The sequence below is a fragment of the Idiotropiscis lumnitzeri genome, chromosome 9, assembly GCF_059441095.1.
Source record: "Idiotropiscis lumnitzeri isolate Australia: NSW breed Sydney's pygmy pipehorse chromosome 9, RoL_Ilum_1.0, whole genome shotgun sequence".
Classification (NCBI taxonomy): Eukaryota; Metazoa; Chordata; class Actinopteri; order Syngnathiformes; family Syngnathidae; genus Idiotropiscis; species Idiotropiscis lumnitzeri.
In genome coordinates this window covers 7,683,702-7,706,708 of record NC_142399.1, presented here as the reverse complement: position 1 = coordinate 7,706,708, position 23,007 = coordinate 7,683,702, and the positions used below count along the sequence as shown (strand labels likewise).

Below are 23,007 nucleotides of genomic sequence, written 5' to 3'. Positions count from 1 at the left end.
TGCAAACCACTTGGAGAAAAAAAGACCACCTCGTTCACATTAGAAAATGACCCAGTGATTTTTTTCATTCTTTGAAATGTATTATATTTGATCCTCTTTTTCGTCTTTTGAACTCAAACAAGATGCAATAAAGCAAAGCGTTTTTTCAGATGGCACTTGTAAAAAAGTGAGAACTGCCCAACTCATACCTTGACTTTTACTCCATTCTCGACCACCTTGACGGCAACAACCGCGGTTGCCTGGCAACACCGACATTTCCGGTCCACTCATATGAGCTAATAGTAAACAGGTGGGTTCAACTCGGCTATAAGTCTTCAAAAGTCGCTTTTCGCACCCACACTACAGAAACGCGCTTGGTTAACGTTAATTAAGTTCGACATGTTCGTGAGGGCATCTTTGCTGCTCGCGTTAGTGGTTCTTTTCGGAACCGCGACGACCACCTGCCGTCGAGCGAAGATGCCCGGCCAGCCACGCCGGGTGCTGGTGCGCGACCGCCGGGTGGTGGCGGCGGCTCGCTTCGCCGTGGCCGAATTCAACCGAGTCAACCCCGAGCAGCAGTTTGTCTACCGTTTGGTGAATATTACGTCAGCCAAAGTTCAGGTAACCTCCCCCCTCAAATAAAAAGGCAAAATAAAAATTGTATGCCGTTTATTGAAGGCAGGTGGCAAAAGTACTCCCGCTCTGCAGTAAAAACTCCGCACATGTAAGTAAAAGTACAAAAGTAACTTAGAAATTTACTGCCAAGTTATCCAAAATAATTTTTAAGTAAATTTAACAAGCAAAGTACTACGTTTTGTGAAAATTATACGGTTTCAAAAACAAACTTGCTCTTGAAACTAATTTCAAGTAACTGAATTAAAAAAAAAAGCCCCCCCCCCAAAAAAAAAGCAATAACCTTGTTTGCACTGTAAACTCTAAGGGGATAAAATGTAACTTATTTTACAAAATTACCATTTAAAAAATAAAAAAAACCTAGAACACTGGTGTAGATAAAACAAACCACTTACTACTTTCCTATTTGTTTTAACTCAGTGTAACCTCAATAGGTTTTTTGTTTTTTTAAGTCATATTGCGAACTTATTGTATCTTACGGTATGTTGAGCAGCCGCTTTCTATGCATCATTTTAAGATGCTTTTTTTGGCGTCAACCCCATAATGCACCTTGTCTACCTGGCAGAGCTCTCCTGGAATCTTCCATCGCATTGTATGCCTTCAAGCCTAAAATCGGTGTGAATAGGTGTGTTTTTCCATGGGTCATTTTTCGTAATGTTCTACAGGCAAATTAGAGAGTAGGCGAGGGTTCGCTGTACTGTGGCAGCTCATTGAAGTGTTCACTTTTTATTAATGTGATGTAATTACAGGAGCTTCAGTGCAGCTTCATTGTTACAGAAATCCCCTGGGAACGTACTTATGTGCTCTTTCAGAGCAGGTGTGCTGCGTTTGCTACTTGAGGAAAGTCATCACAGATTTATTTGCGTGTGTTCATGTGTGGGGAGGAAAAATAGTGCTTATTAATGTAAACAATATTTTATGCTTTCATTAAGCGGCGACTCATTGGAGCCACTTGTTCCGACACTCTGCTTGAATGAGTTCAGTGACCTGCACTCCAAGTCTCCATTGTTTTGAACCCCCCCCCCTCACATTAATAAAAAAAAAAAAAAGTGGCATTTATTCTCATTGAGTGACTGGGGGCAGCTTTACTGCGCTTCATCTCCCAGTGTGAGTCCTGGCAGCTGGAAGGCTCGGCTTGCGTGTCAAGCCCGGACAGACGCGAGGCTGCTAAACGGAGACCAGGCCGCACCTCGCGACGCTAGACCACTGCCGCCGCCTCGCCCTCCAGAAGGGTTCTGTGTGTGTGTGGAGGATTACTGGTATTTTCAGATTACTGCTCAGCAAGACTGAACTGTCTGCCTCTCTGACCTCTTTTTGTTTTTGTATTATTGGTTTTTTTTAACAGACATATCGCGCCACTTTCTGTAAAGGCAAATGCAGGGGAACCTCCAAAGCCCACGTTCAGTGTTCCTTGAAGTACTTGAGTACAAAAGTGAAATGGCTTGATCTCAATTACGGTGGCATCTTGATGCGTATGGCTCTGTTTCAAGTTTTCAGGTGTCACAACGGGTAATAACGATACTCGCCGGCACATTCTTTATCCTTAAAAAAAACAATATTACTGCTGCACTGAGGAGCTGAGTTTTCAATCGATGTTTTATGCTGCCTTGAGGTGGCCAAGATGTCCACATCCAAATGCATATCACAAAGTGCATTAAAGGAGAAAGTGCTAAATTGTTTTAGCTACATTTTAAAACAAAGAAAAAATGGATGACAACTGAGTATTGATCTTTGAGAGGCTGTTGACAATTCAGCGACTGCATTACATATAGCTAATTACAGTCTTGTCAAACAATGTTGGCGGCTGCCTGGGTGTCTCTTCATTCTGAAAGTTTATTTTTTTGTTGTTAAAGCTGTAGTACGTTTTGGTGATGGGCTGTCTTTACTTTGCTTTTTAGACACGGGTACAGATGCCATATATATAGACCTACTTTTGGGTTGCGACCCAGCACTTGAGAATCACTGATGTGGTTGATGAAAATATTAGGACTGAGAGTTAGCTCAGTGGCATTCGGGCAAAAGTGGTCCGTGTTTGTTTACAGTAAAAGCCATGTGGATAAGTGATAAGTGAACCTCCCACCTCCCTCGCTGTCCATAATGTCTCGAATCACGGATGACTTAATCAAGCAGGGGCAAAACATAAAGAATTGGTTGGCATCAGTTGGCAGGGATTGGTAATGTGGTGAGGGAGGGGGGGGGTTATGACGGGGAATACTCGCTTTTAATACGGGCTGTTTGTGGGTGCCAGGACGGTGCCCTGCCCATCTGTCACAACGCCCACCCGCCCACTGACACACTAACAGGTGCGTGTGTGTGTGTGTGTATTGCTCGTCCGGCCCTGTCCTCACTTTGCCTGGGTAGCAGATGGTGAGGGGTAAGGCTTGGACCCACCACCCCACCCGTCTCCACTCCAAGCAACCCCTTATATCCCACCCCTCTTTGTGTTGTTGAGGAGTACTGAAAGGCGAACCCCATTTCCCCCACCCGACCCATCTCAAACGCGCACACACACACCCATATAAATCCTTGGCTGGCTGCCATTGGCGGGACTCAGTCAGGTGTCCTAATGCTTCAGTTAGGGGAGGAAACGTTGCTTAATCTGCCCATCGCGTGCCACCGGCCACGGCCTGGCCTCTTTTGTGTCTGGCACCCCTCTGATCGCTCCCTCCGCCCCCTTCATCTGTCTTTGCCCCTTCCATCCCAACCCAGTTTCTCGACGTCCAAGACGGTGTCATCCTTTTTCTTCAACATCAGCCATGCTGATTGCAGGATGCTCCGTCATTCTACGAGAATACAGCGCTGACCTGCAGGAACCAGTGTTATAATAGTTTGGGTTATTTTTTTTGTAATTGTTTGGTTAGTTTTGATTGGTTTGCAGAGTGGGTTTGTAAGTTTTTATTAGTTTTAGTTTTTTCAAAAATCTTTAATTTTAGTTATGTTTTATTAGCTTTAGTTTCAGATCTAAATTTGAAAATTTTATTTTGGTGTTTTTTGTGTGCAAGAAAAACAATGTAAAAACTCAATAAAAATAGGATTTAATAAAAGCACCCACAAATCAAATACTGAATACTAAAAGAGTCCACAGACTCTCACAAGTGCAGAGTATCATGCTGCTTCTCAAATTAGATGCATCTAACGTCTTCAATAAAGCTAGGATGGGCTCGCTTTCCAACCCTTGTTTGACAATTTGCCAACTTGTTGCTTCAATTCTCAAAGTATTCCACACCGGAGGTTAAAATTTGCGATTTCCAATTTTTGAACAGATGTAGCACGCTATACTACAGCAAAGTGTTTTTGTGCCAAATAATGCTGTCAGGAACTGTGGCCACAAAGCTCAACCTTGGGCTCGTTAGACCAAAACACATTGTCGCACTTGCTTTTGGGACACCTGATGATTTATTTGATGTTTTTCATCAACCAAAACACCGCACTACAACACCAGAAGCGCACCATACCACGGTCAAGTATGCTGGTGGCACTGGGAGCATCCAGCGATGGAAGCTATTTTTCTTCAGGTGGAACTGCAGCTTCAGTCAAGGTGTTGGGAATTATGAACACTTCCAAATAGAAATCAACTTCCATCCTTGTGTTTTCTATAGCGCTTGCCTTCATTTGTGTCACGGCTGAGCTGGAGCAGATTCCAGTTGATGTTTTGTGAGAGGCCGGTTATGTCATTTATCGGTTGCCGGGCAATCACAGCAATCCACCTTTTGGCATAGCTTAGATGATCGAGCGGTCATCTTCCGACCTGAAGGTTGTGCGCATGTACTGAACCTCCACTTACTCCTGATGCTGCGTCATCAGTCTGCCGCCAGCTAGCTGGGTCTTGGTTAAACTTAAAAGCCGGGAACATTTTGTGTGGGTGTGTGTGTGTGTGTGAGTGACAGCTCCTGCGTTTTTGATTGACTTTTACACCACTACATGTTTCCCGATTCAAATTTTGAATTGCAGCAACATCTGTGGTCGATCATCGGCCGTTCATATAAACGAGGTGTCGAAGCCTGCACACTGCGCAGTTTCAGCTGGTTGTGCAGCAGCCTTGAAAAGTTGTCAGAAAAGCATTTTAGTTGGAGACCTTCTCTGACTCTTATCAGTTCATGTTTGTTTAGAACTGACCCGTGAAAAAAAACATTGTATCCTAAGACCTCAAGTATATTCAACCAAATCATTTGATTTCATTTAATGAAAGTACGTAGCAAGTTTCAGACATGCATTCACCAAGAGATTTGACAGTAATTATAAACGTCTAAACGGCTTATTTAACACACTAGTGGCAACATCTACAAATGGAACATACATCGACAGATAATTAGCCTTTGTATATTTAAACGCAAAAATCTCCATCCAAATTTAAAATTTTGAAAGTACGCTATTTTAAAGCTAACAATGCAAAATACCATTGAAATTAGCATCGCTTCTTTCTGTTTTCTATTCCTGGAGTTCCGTTCGAAGGCCTTCTCTGCCTCTTCTTGCTGGTAGTTACACAGCATCTTTTACCAGTGACATGCAGTGCTACTTGTCATGTTGCAGCACATCGTGAGACAACATTGAAGGCCACCAACACTAAATTCGGACTTGCCGGTGAAAGCCCATCAAAAGATCTTACACTTAAAAATCTATGATGTAACCGACGGTGCGAGCAATAAACTACGATATAGCGGGCGTTCACTGTTTCCGAAATCTGAGTGACCTTCGCATTCCATTCATGTAAATATGTACATTTATCCCCCATGCATCTTGTGTATGTCACGCATCCATCATGCGGAGGGAGCGCGGTGCCTTATTTGCGCAAGGTGCAGCGCTCTGATTAGGATGAATGATGCTTCTCGGGGCACTTTGATACCATTTGGTTGCGTAACCGGAGAGGGTGGGGTCATTAACATTTGACCCCTGCTGACCTTGGCTTTAATTGACCCCTGATTTGGTCAGCGCTTGAGAGCACACGCAGCGGTCCATAAGGTCAGAGGGCAGAGTGTCCTCAGCTGTGTTGTCATGGAAACGGCAGCGTCGCTCCTCCTGATGGTCACTTTCAATCTTAGGACAGCGGCCACCTTTTTTTATTTTTTTATTTTTGGTTTGTGTGTAGAGCTGTGTTAAAGTCCAATTGTTGACTTCACAAATATGTTGAGTTTTATCTACAAAGTCTCCCAAATATGGTCTGTGTCTTCGTACTGAGGCTCAGTTTCAGGGCCTTGTCAATATTAAAGCAATAACTTTCTTCTGAGCTGCACCAAGTCTGACTGCTACCCGTTTTTGAATCCCGAACTGTTATTTCTGCACTTTTTGTTTAGGTTATCAAGTGTATACTCGGACTTGTTCTCCATGCCAGCAATACGTAGACAGCCTATAGAAAAGCCCCAAAGTCCTTCATTTGTTAAGGCCTCTTTTCACACTGCACTTGGTTTTCTTGGTGCTCATCGCATGGCAGGCACCACTGCGGTGCAAGCTTGCCCAAATTTGAAAGCGGTTGCCTAGCAGCCAACTAGGAAGTAGAATTGGTGCTTTTCCCACTGTGCTGTTGGCACTCTGAAATCACTCTGCCAACACGTCCACTTTGAATGCACCATGTGACGTCACTTGGATGCTGCTCCAAAGTTGAACATTTCTTAACTTTATTGCAAAAGCCCACCTTGTGTGACGCAACAGTCTCCCATTGCGTATACACATTAAGTGCAGTGTGAAAAGCCCTTTTGGGGTAATTATTATTGCTTTGAGCATGTATTACTTTTTTTTTCGATTTTGTTATTTAAGCTTAGGAGACATCATGGCAGCTGAAAGCAAAGGGTGCGACTAAGGCTGTAGAACAGGGGTCACCAATTCTGATCCTCAAGGGCCGCCTTCTACAACGTTTTAGATGTCTCCCTTTTCCAACACACAAATGTAATTAGTGAATCTATTTTTGGGATCACTTACCAATCCATACTATAAAACCACACATGTAATTAGAGGGCTTGTATTCTAAGAAATGGAGTAGTTGAGGGAACCACACATCTGCCTCAGTGAATTTTTTATTTTTTGCGTCTGACCTCAAGTGGTGTTTTTGCCACCACAATGATATTGAATGTTTCTCGACTGGCTAAACAATGAAAATAAAATTTACATTGTGCCCTAATCCTCGCTTTGCTAGTCCGCCATTTTTGTCCATGGAACCCTCAACACACTCATTCCACCTGCCACCCTGCAGTTTTGCTTCCTCACTTCCTGTTTCTGACTGTTGTGAAAGGGTTTCCTTGCAATCAGCGCTGCGGTAGGGGAGGGAAAAAAAAAATCAATACTTTGAATGTAACGCGTAGCCGCGGAATATGGGAATGATTTATGTCGGGACAGGGAACGACGGGGGGGGGGCGATGATGTTGGCACTTTGTGAGACCCTTGAGGAAGACCTAAAAGCCTTTGCTGTTGTTCATCCTGGCACCCTTCTTCTCCTTCATTCATCATCTTTCTATATCTGTTTTCCCTCCGACACAACCGTCGCCTTATACCGTCCTGCTCAATCACGATGGGACGAGCCGGAGTGGAGCAGGTTGTGAACCACCAGCAGCCATAAACGGCATATGCCTCCTTCTCGGGATTAATGAGAGCATGTTAATACGAGCGTACAGTAAAGTGTGGAGTGAGGGGCGGTGTCTTGGGATTGAGAGGGAAACACGAGGCGGGAAAGAATGTGAAAATGAAGGAGCATAGCAAAGTGTGTGTGTATGTGTGCGTGTTCGTGCGTGTTTGCTTTATTGCAGTGGCCCCACCTACCCCTCCATCCCGTCGAGGAGGCAGTCCCAAGAAGAAGAAGAAGGAAGAGGAATAGGGGAGGGGTCGGATCCCCGCCCCTCAGCCCCCATTGACACACATACATACACACACTCACTTCTTTTCTGTCTCATACATGCACTCTGCTCCATGAGGGGAGCAGCGGCTGAGGAGAGAGAACACGCCAGCGTCTGCAGGTGTCCCACCCTCCATCTCCTCTTCCTCTTCCTCCTCATGGATGCTTCATGACGGTACTATTCCCTTTTTCTCTTGTGTACTTTTCTGCTGTCCGTAAAGTTTTCCTCCTGCATTGTTGGGGATTTCCTCTCATGCTCGCCTAATCCGTCAGCGTGCATGCGGTCGTAGCATGTGGATGTGCAGGTTACCCCCCCATGCTCGCTTACTTTCTTGTAACCCTCATCTACTTGTACTATTAGTTAAGTTCAAATTTTTTTTTTTCATTTTTAACCTGTTCGATAGAAAGCTGGTGGGCAACCTACGGCTTGTGGGCCTCATGTGGCCCATGGGAGTTTCTGATCTGGCCCGCTATGTGATACGAAATTATTAAAAACCTCGGGAGCGGTTATTATAAAAACACACGCACACACACACTCACACACACACACAATGCCTTTAATGTGTAATAATTGGTTGTTTTTTGTTAATCAATTTAATATGGCGTAAAAATTGCAAGGCACTTTGGCTGTATCATACGTCTTGTAGTGTTCTCGTCTGTAATGTGGTTCATGTAGATAAACTTCGTATATTGCTGCTGTGCGTCTTTGTGGTTACTGCGGGACATTTGGCTTTTTTGGGGGATGTTGGCGAATACGAAAGTGAGTGAGCGACATTTCTCACAGTTGTCGTAATTGTCGTAGTCTTCAATAGTTGTATATCCAAATGCACTGGAACGATTGAGTGAGTCAGGACGTTTACTGCTGAAACGCAGTGGCGTGCCTCTAACGTGCCGTATTGGCGAGCACCCAATACGCCCTTTGGATTATAAACTGGACTCCACGTGTCTCCCATGGACAACTCTGCTTGTTAGCCAATTCCGTATTTGTGGTTTTGTTGACCTCTTCACTACAATTACTACATTTCCCTCAACTGGGCTAATAGTTTGACCGTTCCCTTCCATAATTTTGCAATCTGACTTCATTGATAGTGTTTCGGTCCTACTGGTGTTTGAAAACCATCGAAAAGAAATCGACTGAATAAGGAGTAGGAAGAAGCTAAAATGTATTTCATCGTTACCTAAGATATTGTGAATCAAGAAGTGTAATCTGAAATAACGGAAATATCTTTAATTTCCAATTTCCACATGGACATCCAATTACATATTCTTGTCTTCTGCTTATCCCCCCCAAAAAATTGCCCCACCCCCCACCCAAATCACACACAGGCTTGTATTGACCTGCTAATAGTATTACCCAGGGAGTGTGTGGCAGCAACGGGGTCATATGTCTCTTGGGTTTTGGATGGTCAGCCCCTCCGGACACGCTCTGGCCGGAGAGGCGGTCATCCTTCAACCTTGCGCCTTGTTTTTGTTTTATTTTATTTTTTACAGCAGAGGTCACACAAGTCAAAGGGTAATAAGTTTAACCCCCGGAGGCAGCAGGAGTCAGGGGTCACCAACAAGGCTGTAGCGAGAAGGTTTGCATCATCAATCAGTTGGCCCGCTGCTCATATCGATGCTCCTTGCTCATTTGCATGTGTTGCTAAGCACTCAAGGACTGATACGGTCGGACATATGGACAAAAAAAAAAAAAAGGTTTGGTGCTTTGGTCCAACTTGGATTGGTTGTTTTACCTTCTTGTGACATCAAGATAAGTGTTAATATGGAACCCGACATGGAGGTTGGAGTTTGTTTTTGCAGATCCTACAAGCCACACCTTTTTCAGCGCCATGCGGCATGGAAAGGGAACCCCGAAAAAAAAAAACCGTTGGCTACATCATTTTTGCCCTAGTTATATTTTTTTGTGTTTTTGGGCGAAACTATCATTTTTATTGTTGGACTGAAACAATTTGCGCCTTTTTTGGGCAACATCTTTCTATTTTAGGCATCCATGTTCCTTTTATACGGGTGCAAATGCTCGATTTTGATGCAAAACTCTCTCGAAAGATCGGAAGATGAGCGAAATTGTCTCAGCAGCAATATTAACGTACTTATACACTTGTGTTAATAATATAGGCATCAACAAATTCACACCAAAGAGCGATACTTCATCCACAAAATCTTTTTATCTAGAGCAGCGGTGTCTAAAGTTCAGCGTGGGGTTTCTTTATGCGTCTTTTTTTTCACGTTTTTTTTCCCCTTCCATTGGCCAGTCCCATATCCAAATAATGAACTTAAAGATAATCTGCATCAAAAGGTTTCCAGAAAAGCAAAAATAAAAATAAAAAATGGCACACTATATTTTTAAATTAAACACACAAAAAGTTGTATGTTACAAGTGGTGATAATATTGTCAATTATTCATTGAAATTGTAAATGAAAACTGGTTCAGCCTTTGTATATAGTGGACCTCGATCGTTCCTTAAAAGGTCCACCGAAAAAAAATCTGTATATTGAGTAGGGAAATGAGTGAATAATTCTGAATGCAGTCGCTGTATAAAACTTTTTTTTTTTTTTGTCACCAATCATAGCAAGTGAGATTTGGACTTTTTTTTTTTTTTCTTCTCCTTTAAATATGAAATTACTCCGCTGTTTTGGCCTACTGCACATTCAAATGGTTCTACCATGATGGTTATACACATGGTGAACCCCCCACAATCATCTTCCATTTTTCTGTATGTGGCCCAAATGGAAAAACTTTGGACATCATCGATCTAGATAGATACTTGAGACCTCACTGCGGATAAGTGTATGCCACCTTGTATGCCCGCACTTCTGCTTCTGTTCCCCTCACTTGGCCGACATTAAGTGGCTGTCAGCATTACGCTGGGCTGCCGACGTGGCCTAAAGCCAGACTGTGGAGCCATGCCTTGGCATTTGATGACGGGGAAACAAAACTATGCGACGTTCAGGGGGGCCCAAAAATACATCGACATTTAACGATGAATGTTTTGTAATGCCTGTTTTTTGTGATTCAACAGAGTGCGCCATACATGGGAGAGGAGCCGAGATGCAAGGCTGAAGACGCTCCCCACAAACCGACTGAGCATCATTATTAAAAGGTACGTTTCATCAGTGAATGGAGATTACATGCTATCAAATAGCCAGTATCCACGTGCGCATTTAAGTGTGTGTGTGTGTGGGGCGGGGTGGATGTTTGCGTTGCTTGCTCAGCGCTCGCACAGACAGAAACTATCAATCAAAAAAAAAATAATAATAATAAAAAGCACATTGTGCACACAGTCCTTTGAGGTAAAATGAAACCAAATTTAAGGTGTAGGCATTTTTTTTTTTTTGATGGCGGGCTATGTAATGGAGTGTGTGGATGGAGGTGCAGGTGACGAATCTATGATTTTTTTTTTTTAACTTAAATTTAGTGCTTGCTCTCACTTAGAATTATAGTCTTGTTACTGCTCTCTTCAAATCATAAAAATCGCTGATTCACATTGACATAAAAGATTGTTTTATTGTACTCTACTTTCAGCAGAGGAACAAAATAAAAGTAAAAAAAAAATGTATTATAAAATAATGACTTGTTATTGTGAGATTTAAAATTTTGGGTGTAAATTCCTTTGATTCCTATGACTTATGCAAGGGATTTTTTTTTTTTCCAATCAGATACCGTTTTAGTTTTTTCCATAAAATGTATGATTTGTGCAATATTTGTGATTTGAATGTTTCCCCTGTGGTTTTGTTTGTCGAGTTGCATGGCAAGCCAGATTAACTGCTCTCGTGGGGCCGTATGTGGCCCACGGGCTGTAGGTTCAAAACCCCTTGTGAAAGGAGCGCCTTTTGATGTATTTTTTCCCCTTTGTATCCAAAATCTAGTTTCCATTCATGCATTTTCATAATTTAGCACTCGACATTAAGATCGCGGGTGAGCTGGAGCCTATCCTAGCCGACATTGGGCGAAAGGCGGGGTGCAGCCTGCACCAGTCCTCAGCCAATAGCATGCCACATTCATATTTACACCTACTTTATTAACAATTCAGTCTTCAATGCATATTTTTGGAATGTGGGCGTACGAAAAAACGCCGTTCGTATATGCTGTGGGTACAGCCCATCTGGTTTTGAGACATGCAAATCAAGACCTTGGATAAGAAAAAGCCGGCGTCGCAAGTGCGGCCGAGTTGAGGGCGTGTGACTAACGGCAGGTGTGTGAGCCTGCTATGTTGATAACGTGTTTGTGATCAATCACACGGTCAAGGTCGTCCCAGTTAGTTTGATCAGCTGAGAGGTTCACGTGTAATAGTTAAAATATCTTCGCGTGAACTTAATTGAGTATTTTGTCAAGAAGGAACAAAGGCGGCGTACACAGTGGTTGTTCAAAGAATACTTCTCTTCACTGCGCAAGTCATGCCGCGCTGCTTTCACTGATCATGGACTGTGGTCTTACAACCAATGGCGCTTAAAGGGTTAAGAAGGGAAACGGAACACAAGAATGTAGAAAAAATAAAGACAAATTAATGAGTGGTGTTGTCTGATTGAATCAAAATGAACTACCCCCCTAAGCGTAAACATACTAGACAGGCTAATCAGTCATTAGTCAGTCAGTATTAAGCAAGTCGCATATCGTCACTGCCGCACGAAAATCCTCCCATGTTCAAATTGGGTCAATTTGACATTTTTTTTCACAAATCGATGCTTTTGGCCAGTCTCCACGTGGCTCTGTTATTTTTATTCATTGTTGACCAATTTAAAGTTGAGAAAGGGCTTGCTCTCTTTGACGATGTCATGTTAATAACTCGAAACATGTTTTTTTTGGGGTGGGGGTGTTTCCTGGGAATTGAGGGTAATTCATTGGGACGCTCACACATTCAACAAACATTTTGTTTTGTTGAAAAATCGATTTTTTCAAAGCGTGAAGGATGAGTTAAGCATACTCATCCGTCGACACAATCCTTCAAAAAATGAACTAAAATGCACTTCCCAATCCAAAAATGTCCTCTTAATTTCCATGTAAATATTGCAACTTTGAAACAGTACAATATCTTCCAACCCTACTGTTATATGCTAATGGATATGAATGCTAATTTTCAGTATTGGACAATGGAGTCGTATCAAAAGTGAACACATGGCCTTGTCTTCTAATGGCTGTTGTAATGTGCACAAATGCTCTTTGTAAAGGTCATGCGTTAACGGCCTGTACCCTATAAAACGCCCATTGAGTGATCCTGTGAAACGGCACTAATTTAATGTTGGACTTTTTGCCAACAGAGACTGCATGCCGTTCGGAAAGTTATATATGGGGGGGGGGGGGTGGGGACGCCAATGGTAGCCGCCGTCTGCCCTCGGATAACACAGAGGATTCCGTTTAGCCTGTGGTCAACCACGTGCTCCGAAGCTTATTAGATCAGAAAGCTGCGTTGCTTTGTTTGAGGCGAAAACCAGGTTGCCAAACTTTCCATTGGATATGTTGCAAAATGATTTTAATTGAATGATTTTTAAAGTTGCCATGGGAATTAAAAGTGTTTTTGCCCTTACAGTGAATAAATTAAAAAACTCACTTTTTGTCATATTTGTTAAAACAGTCATCATGACGTGAGAGTAGTACATGATAAATGTGTGAAAAATGCTCCATATTTTGCCTCTAATTTCATATACAAGAAACCACTGTGTCCGAGGTAAAACAACCAAAAAAGAAGGCTTGACTTAAAGGGGGTCAATTTTTTTTTTTTTTTTTTTTCGCCAAGGAAATTGTCACAGTAACGGTTTTAACAATTTTTGTTTCGCCCTTTAATAGAAAAATAAGAAATGTTCCATATTGAAATTTGGCTCTTAATGGTGAATATTCAAATATTGTGCCAAAATATGTATTAATACTAATGTATAATTCTGAATAAAACATGCATATTTTATTCAGATGAATATGAAGCTCATTCTTGGCTGTAATGGTACGATTTAGTTCAAATCGGTTGAAATTTTTGCTGCTGTTCCATTGTATTTTGTTCCCTGAACTAATGCAGTTTTATTTTATTTTTTTAATTTGACCTCATTCACTATGTGCAACCGTGAAAAAAGGAGAGGTTGCCTTTGAAATGACCAATGGGCCTTTTTCAAACAGCGCCCGAGACCCTAAATCCACCACCCCATCCCCGCCTCATTTGCATGAGACATAAATTCACATTTTAAACGGTCGAAAATTGCTCCATGTGGCTTGTGTGACATTATAATTGTAGCTATCCGCGAGGACCGCAGAAGATTGCGCAGTAGGGGCAGGGAGGGGCCGATGGGGGAATTATGATCCTGATTACAGAGATGGGACGTGAATACGGAAACGGTGTGTAGTCCTCACCCCATCACCGTATGTAACATGGGGTATTATAAAAAGTCTACACACCCCTGTGCGAAAGACAGACCGCGGTAAATCATTGCAAAACCTTTTCCACCAACACCTGTACAAAAAAATAATCGAAAGCGGAAATGAGTGTTTGCATAAGTGTGCACACCCTCGCATAACTGGAGATGAGTTGTGTTCACAATGAGCTAATCCGATTCAAACTTGTTACTAAATGTGACAACGCACACTCATGCCAGCATTTAATGCGCCTCTGATTAACCCCAAATAAAGTTCAGCTGGTCTAGGAGGCTTTTTGTCACATGTTTTTGCTTACTTTACTTTAATTGGTGTGGCTGTGTTTAGAATTGATAAATCAAGAGGGAGTCCGCGCACACCTGCTTCCATTTCCGGTGTCTTTGACTACTGTGCTCATAGGCTGTTTCTGACATTTAAAAAAATATATATATTTATTTTCCCATTTGAGTTGTACAGCTCTCATTAACATTTTGAAATTATCTTGGTGTCATTTCATAATAATAATTAAATCCAATTTGGTCATCTTCTCCAAAATGATCTTCATTTCTGCTAATACTGCAGCACCCCTAGCTTGTTTCACTCTTTTTTACCTCAGATAATGGATGGACGGAAGGATGGGTGGATAATCGATATTAAACCTGACTAAGCTCATCATTTTGTCACTTGACTGCGGCTGTGTTGGTGTGTTGGGAATAACGCTGTAGGTTGTCCATTTTGTAGTGCTGTCGTAAGTATAATTTATACTCTATATTGTGCCATTTATGTGTCCCACAATGCATCTTAAAGTATGAACAACCAAGATCATTTGGTCATGATGGAAAGCCCTTCGTGGCGATACAATGGGGGCACTAAATAGCGGGTAACCTATAGTCACTCCACTACACTGTCCTACAGCGCTACAAAATGGCCAACTCACATCACTATATAGTAGCTAGCGAGTGATTTCCAACTCGATTACAAATGCGTTCAACAATGAGGAGTCAATGCTCTGATTTTTGTTTCTCGTCACCTACCTGCGTGAACATTGTGGCCTGAATGACCTGACCCCATGTACCGTTTCCTCTGTCACATCAACTCGACCCTGCTTTACCCCCCTTTGGCTTTCACCGTTCATTTTTTTTTCCTCCCCTCTCTTTTCACTCCTGCGGCAGAACTCCCAATGGTGAATCCAGGAGCGATGCGAATGTCACATCAGATCACGCAGTATATGAAAAGGCAATGCAGTGTATATTTTTAATAGTGGAGTTTAAATTTTATATACTGTATGATTGATTTTTTTCAGGGTCATAATGGCCCTCCGAGAGAAAACGGAACTACAATGCGGCCTGCGATGAAAATGAGTTTGACACCTTGAGTCGAAAGCATTCTCACATGAGCGCTGATGTGCTTTCCATCTGAATCTAACCCCTCAAGTCCAAAACTGAAGCGTCAACAAACAGTACAATATGGTTCCGCGGCAGGAGGCCAGTTTCATAATTTGGGCCGGTCCCACCATTGTATCGGACTTTCTTTGATAAATTTACCTCCAGCTGATACAATGCGTCAGTCTTTTTGTTCGGGCCCAAGACAATTGCTTGTGCAGCGGAGGTCCTCGGGGCCTTAATGAAGTGCTAAAGCGCGAGCGTTGCCTACAGGGCACCGGGGTCATTTTATTGCTCTTAACGTCGGCTGACAGCTAACGGAATGGACACCCGCTTTTGAATGGAGCGGGAGACTAAAGTTCATAGGATGATATCATTACAGCATTGTTCGGACCCATGTACACGCTGAGGTCAGCGGAGCGTAAAGGAACTCGGTCAAGACTGAATCGCCAAATATCCGTTGAGTCGCAGTGAGAGACTAACTGAAGGAGACAATAGATGCAAGTGGCTCGTCCGTAATGAGTTACGGGAACACGAGGGATCGTACTTGGATGAACTCTCTGGGCCACTGCTTTTTTTTTTTTCTTCTTTTTTTTTTAAACAAATATTTTAGCTAGGTTGATGTAAAATGTTAGCTTATTAGCATAACTGCCTAAGTCACTTTCAAACGTCGAATATCAAAAATAAATAAATTAAATGTCATGGGCAACAATGCTATTATGCTAACAATATAGCATTTGGGGCAACACATAGTTAGCCTAAACGTGTAACTGCCCAAGTCTTTTATGAATGTTTTCAAAATACTAAAAGAAAAAACAACACATTTAACGAACAGTCCAGTTGCCAGGAGTCGTCCAGTTGCCTTGACCTGGATGACCGAGATTCTACAAAGACATTGAGGGGGGAAAAAAAAAACACTCTTTGATTTCATTAACCTAAAACATAACTTAAAACACCTCACAACACAGGATCATCTTTAAGAAACAAGAAAGTGTTTGTCGTGCTTGGTCGGGGAAGAATAAAATGTGTGAACTATGCTTTTGGACTAACGATACATTACTCAACATTATCTCAATAGCATAGTTGCCCACATCAATGTTGAACTTTTTTCGAAACAAATTCAACTAATAAGTAGAGTCCAGTTCCTTCGATTCAACTTTTGGACATTACCATGACCCAGATGACAGAGAATCTTACCGTTCAATATGGATAACAGCAAATCATATCAATTCATGTATTTGGGGGGTTACTACACTACAACCTCTACTACTTGTACTACTTCCAACTGGCACTACTACCACTACTTAGTCATAGTGGTGGTAGTACTAGTACTATCACAATTACTGCTACTAGTACTAGCACAACCACCACTACTACTGCAACTACAATGACTACTACTACTTACCACCTCAGACTTATCATTGCTACTACTTAGTAGTACCATTACTACTACTGCTATTTATCATAACCACTAGTGTTACTACTATTCTTTACCACTACCACTTATTAGGCAACCACCAGCACCACTTATTGGGTTACCTCCATTGATACTACTAGTACTGCGACCTCTCTTACCACTACTAGTACTTCTACAAACATCATCAGTACTACTACTTTAACTACTCGTATCACTAAAACCACTACTGCACTAACTACGACGATGCCTAACCACCACCACCACAACTACTACTGCTACTACAAATGCGAGTACTACTTGCCTAATACAAATACTAGTACCACCCCTACTACAATTATTATAGGTGCCACAACAACTTATAGTAGTATAGTATAGTAGTACTTGCCCCACTACAAATACTTGTACCACCGCTACTTCAACTACTACTATGACCAGCACTACTATGATGCTAAACTGTTTGAGGAGACACTATTTTTTGGGGGGGAGAGGCGTGTGGTGGGGTGCTCAAGATTTTGGGACAGATGGCATTTAGCTCTAGCTGTGCTGAGCTCAGTGGGACCCGAAGCTTAAGAGGTTAGGCCTGTCAAAACCACTCTGTTCATTTAGCGCCTAACAAAGTCGGGACTGTCAGCCTGTTCCGTTTAATAAACTTAAGATTTTCCTTTTTGTCAACGTCCGAGCAACATTTTTTTTCACAACCCGGTGACCCCGACAATGACTTGGCGGGAACCAAAGTTTCCAAATGTATGAATACAGGGAGTTTGCGGATCCTTAAAATGTAGGGGGGGAAAAGCCACAGATGTTGTGTTCTTTAGACGCCTTAGTCAAGAATATGATAAAACTTTCAGACCTCCTGTAAATTGTTCAACTATTTCTGGGTTTGGGCCTACTTCTCTATATTTAATGTGCAGTCTCAAATTGATAAAGCAGCCTTTGAAAAGGTATTTAACTCTTGAAAAAAAAACATCCTTTAACTTGCGCATTCCCTGAGGTTGATTACAACACTTTTGGGGATCACCACACAGCGACAGCATTAATAAGAAAACCTTAGAGATAGACGCTGCTGAACTCCTCAAGGGGGCTAGAGCTAAGATTCGAACCATGAAAACTGGAATGCTGATGCATAAGCTAACCTACTACTAGATCGGTGATTCTCAACAACGTCGGTGTGCCAGGAGAGCTCTTAAGGTGTGCTTTGGAAAATGATCAAATTTCACTTAATTGGTTAAATAAAAATATTTATAACAAATGTATCTTTGTTGTTCTATCTCTAGCAGTGACCTATAGTTACAGAAGAACAAATAAATGATCTTCTATTGGATTGTTGAAAGTCTATTATTGACATACTGTGAACACTTGGAACATTTTTGTTTGGTGGTGTGCCGCGAGATTTTTTAAAACTTAAAATATGTGCCTTGGTTCACCAAAGGTTGGGAATCGCTGCTCTATTTTCTCATTTCTCTTTCTTTTCCATTGTTCTTATGGCAGGGAACACGGTTCGCAACTGCTGTTGCGTTGTATAAATACAGGGTCGTAAAATTTATCCTGGAGTTCTCCTTTGTTCAAATTTCTATGTAAGTTGAAAAGTAGTTTTTCTTTTTTGAATCTAGAAAGGCACATTTCAATTCAGTTAAGTTGTGTTTAACTTTAAAGCGCAATACATTTTTTTAATTGATCTTTCAGAACAGTTTGTTTTCAGACATTTGTTTGGATAAAATTCATATTCAACTAACAATATATAGAATGTTTTTTAAATGAATCGATATTGTGTATGATGAATTCTTTGGCCTAGTACGCTAATGTGTTTTAATGTCAGTAATGATGGTACTTTGCAATGGACCAGTTGTTCTAAAACCTTTTACACCAAACTCACACTAAGACATTCATTACAGTAACTGTTGACCCACATCACAATTCTCTCTACATCAAATACATTAAAATATGATTGAGGAGTATATTGTGGGACTGATAAAGGACATCTTTATCTTTACTGTGTATACATACCGTCCAGTACTGTAGATGTCTTGGATACAGATCACCACAAGAGGGAGACATAGTGCAGTATCTAGTTATTCAACACCGTCCCATCCTGTGTCCTTATATGAGCAATCGAATTAATTTCCTTTATTCTTCTGTCTTGCTGCACAAATGTTCATCTCAAACTCTTTTCTCAATTTGTTTCAGTGCTTGCGGTGGGTCAAAGGTCGAAGGCGGTCGAGTGGTGACCTCACAGTGACATCTGACCCCTAACAAGGCGTGCGGTCCAACCCTGGAGGATACAGCTCAACAATGGCCGGGCACGTGCCTTGGCCTGGTCACCATGGTAACAAAGGACCTTTTGGCACGAGGGGGGAGGTTGGCGAGGGGGCGTATTGGTCGTAGCTGTCCCTTCATTGTGATTTGCGTTAACCATCTGCTGCCAATTGACGTGGATACGTAGGACACGTCCTCGCCACCATTGAAGTGGCCGACTGGGTAATCTCTGCAGGCAACTGTGAAGGTGCTTTTTATTCTCACAATCACCTGGAGAGATTCTGCAGTTTGTCTCACAGTTGTGGCTTTATCATCATCATCAGTGTGTCAAGATCGCATCACGCGAAACATTTAGGTAGTACGTTCAAATGGAGGATTATCAAATCAAGACAGACAACGACGTTTGCAGTATAGCATTGAGCTGCACTGCATCAACGGGTCACACTATTGTCACACTAATATTAAACACGTAAGTTTGATAAATGAGTAAAAAAAATAAATAAATACAATCCACGTTTTTTTGTTTCTCGTTTATGCACGTTATAATTGTTCTGCGGTGTTTGTTACGTCACAAGACTGACCATATTAAGGCGCAAAAAAATTTTTGTTTGTTGTTGTTCCATTTTATTAGTCAGCTAAGACCAAACTCCTCTGAGCATTCCTGCTCATTCCTCCTCTCTAAGCAACACCTCCGCCCAATCCAAGAAAACGACAGAGTCCTGACTTTTCTACGTCGTAAAGTGAGGAGCCACCCCCGTAACCGCACCTGAAAACTAAACGCACGGCCACTCTCTCCCGTCTCGGTCGTTATGGCTTCAGACGCAGCAAAGGGAAGACGACGAGCCGTTAATTCAGAACTGAATGATAGCGTGTTCGTGGTTGTTTGGAACTAATAGAAAAGCGGCAGTGGTAAGCAGAGTGATAACTGTTTCATGGGCGATGTGCACTGCAACCAGCTTTAGGATGGCGTCATGAAAGGTGGTGCGACAGCCACATGGGGAGAGGCCGGGTTTTACTGAACCAGGCGTCTGACTTGCGATAGCCACCAAAATATCTCATAATTCATGAGAAAGCTAATATAATAATATTATATTCAATAAAATATTATTTTATTAAATTTTTATTATATTAAATAATAATAATAATTTCTCTGCCTGTAGGTAACTGTGGAAAACTTCAAATAAGCATCATATGGCCCCTCCAATATTTTTTTTTTGTAAACTAAAACAGAGTTTATCTTGATAGCGTCCAACAACACATGATAGAGCATGAGACAGAAGTACAAATATTTATTGTAATTATCCATCCTTTCTGCCTCCATTGACGAAAATGCTAGTTATAATGTCATTGAAGAAAAATCTGAGAGTTTCTTAAAGGGCCAGTTACGCCAGACGCTTGCACAATTATCAGTATGATTATAAAAAAAAATGAAAATATGTGATGGAAATGACTCTTTTATTTGGATAACTTGTTGAGGGCAATGCAACAAAGTAAATATAATTTTGCCTCTTTCTAAACTCACAGAACGGGTTTATGCAACCTGACAGGAAAAAAAAAAACATGCGTCCAATGAATGGTATCAAATGAAGCAAGCACATTTATCAGACTTTCCATTGCAGTGATATGTCCGCAGCTGTTTGACCACCTCATATTTTCATTACTGTTATATTTTCATAACAACTGAAGTGATTCTGAACAGGATGACAAAGACACATTGATCATTTGCTTGAGCACCGCTAAAATGAATCAAAAGACGTGATGTGGCCACAAATATCCAGTTCAGAGTCCAGAGGGTTAAACACAGCTGCATTTTCCCCTTTTGCCTCCTCTTGTGTTATCCCCACTGTCTCGTCCCGCCCCCGTCCACATCTATTCTGCCGTGTTTTGGTGAAATCTCAGCTGGCAACTGTGAGTCGTTCACTTGCTCCTCTCACAATGGCCTCTGGGATTATGCTAAACGCGGCGCCTCGGCCCCTCGCTCTCCCGCACCCATCGACCGGCATCAGCGACGCCCTTTTTGGGAGGGCGCGCGGCGAGGAGACCGCCCGCCCTCAATGAAGATGTCACTGCGATTACACAAGGGCCTCTCACCCGGGACCTGTCTGCTCTTCCTCACCTCCCTCCTTTAGCACTTTTTGGGGTAAAAAAAAAATGTCTTTTTGAAGCACAGCCTGCTTTCATAATGCATGCCTATCTCGGATTTGCATGCACTCACTTTCCAGATGCTTGCGCTGCCATCTTGACTTACAGTGATGTGTCGTGTAGACTCGGCCACATTTTCCCATGGCTGTAAGTGCGCCACCCATTTTAAATTTAAATTTAATTTTTTTCCCAATAATTGCCTTAGCAGATTATTTTAATGGGTGGTCAGAGGAGCCAAAAATTTGACTCCAGTAAGAGCACTGGTACTTTAAAACAGTGGTTCTCAATGTACCATCTCCAAAAACGAGCAAAACTTTATTCGTTTACAATTTTATTTATGTGCAACACATTTTAATTTAGTCATTAAATCCTGTATAATTCCCTTCAAAGTACAAAAACACACCTCTGAACATGTCGTAAAGTGAGCGTTAAAGAATGAAGTAAAATTCCAAAATTGGAAGCAAGTTAAATCTTACATCTTTCTATTTATTTTTGACTTGGTCCATTAAGAAGCCAGAACGGGTCCTACATTTGGGCCTCACCCCTCTAGTTGAGAACAGTGGTTTCATTTCCACTCCTGCACCGATGATGATGATGAAGGAGGAGCTTTCTGATGTGGATGATACTGCATCAGGAACTGATTGGCCCGCTCTCCAAACGCCAACAGTACCTGATGCATTGCCTTCAGCATCGAAAGAAACGTCGCTCTGGCTCGATCTGGGGGCTAAGGAACTTCGGAGTTGGAGCTGGAGACCAATGTAGTGCTTTGCTGCCATCTTGTGGTATCTGCTGTGGTGCCTTGAATTTTTTATTTATTTATTTTTTTGCTTGAATTCAGTTGCCATCGTTTACTCATTTTGACATGTTCGCTCGTTGGCCACTTGTGGGGAATATAATACAGGCTCCTCGGTAAACCGCTGTAATATTGTTCCCCGCAGAGGATAAAGAATATATGTCAGTGGGGATTTTTAGTCCTTTTCATGCGTCTTGCTCAATTGTTTGTTTTAATATCTGTTGCTAAAAGTATTATATCACGTAACGCTGATGCTACTCGCTAGCTCGTCTATGGCGTTAGCACTATGCTAATGCACTCTATGGCAAAGTTCTGAGGTTTTATATAGAACTTGGAGTCTGCCAATTTTTCCAACTTGGATTGTTTTTGGTTTGAAACTTAAAGATTAATATTTGAGAGATATTTAAGACTTACTCACACTTGTGAAAAACATACAAACAGTCTCTTTGTAATCACCGCGGAGGTGATTGTATCTGCTTTTGCCCATGCATTTCCAAATAAAATAAACATTTAAGCAAGCGCTTATTGCTTTGTTGGGGTGTGTTTTTATTTTTTTTTCCTCTCCCACTTTGATGAGCAGGAAGTGACGTCATGGCAGCAGATGCTCCTGGTGTAAACACCCCAAAAGCTGCTGACACATCATTGGCATTGAGCGCCTGCTGACCAATGTATGCCTCTCACAGGAGAAGGTCAGCATTTGCAAGACACAAGCCCCCCCCCCTCATAATTTCATTGAGGAATATTAAAAAGGTTAATCATTATTAAAAAAAAAAGGTATGAGTGCCAAGTGTGCAAAGATTTTGTTGAAGAATGTTAATATGCTGGAAGGCAATCTCTGATTTACTATTTATTCTTTTCACGTAAGCGCTCTGCTGTTGTAAACCTTGAATTAAAGGATGTGTGTTGTAGCGACTTTTACATTCTTTCAGTTAAATAGTCTGTGTTCAAGTGGCCAATGCTTTCATATCCAATTTAATTTCACCTAATTTTTGTTAAACAATTACATTTTAAATGAACATATTATATTACTTTTCTTTACTTTTTTTTAGAATTTTGTTAACCTAATTTAAAACGTTTTATTTTATTCAAAGCTTTAGTTTGGGCCATTTTGATGAATAAACCTAACGAACAAAAAAAATGTTTACTGTTCAAGCTTTATTTACTAAAAATAATTTTTGTTTGAAAATTTTACTTCTATCTATTTTTAGAGACTAATGAACAAATTAATACGCACATTTTTGTTTTAGATAATAT

The 23,007-nt window shown here is 41.6% G+C and overlaps 1 protein-coding gene across 1 annotated transcript; it reads left to right on the top strand.

Moving 5' to 3' along the window:
* Positions 1-325: 325 nt before the first annotated feature.
* On the top strand, positions 326-22,274 carry LOC148330075 (uncharacterized). Its single transcript, XM_088304855.1, has 4 exons — positions 326-600; positions 7,520-7,607; positions 10,453-10,533; positions 18,750-22,274. The coding sequence occupies exons 1-3, from the start codon at positions 379-381 to the stop codon at positions 10,491-10,493; spliced, it is 351 nt and encodes a 116-aa protein (XP_088160981.1). The 5' UTR covers positions 326-378; the 3' UTR covers positions 10,494-10,533; positions 18,750-22,274.
* Positions 22,275-23,007: the final 733 nt, after the last annotated feature.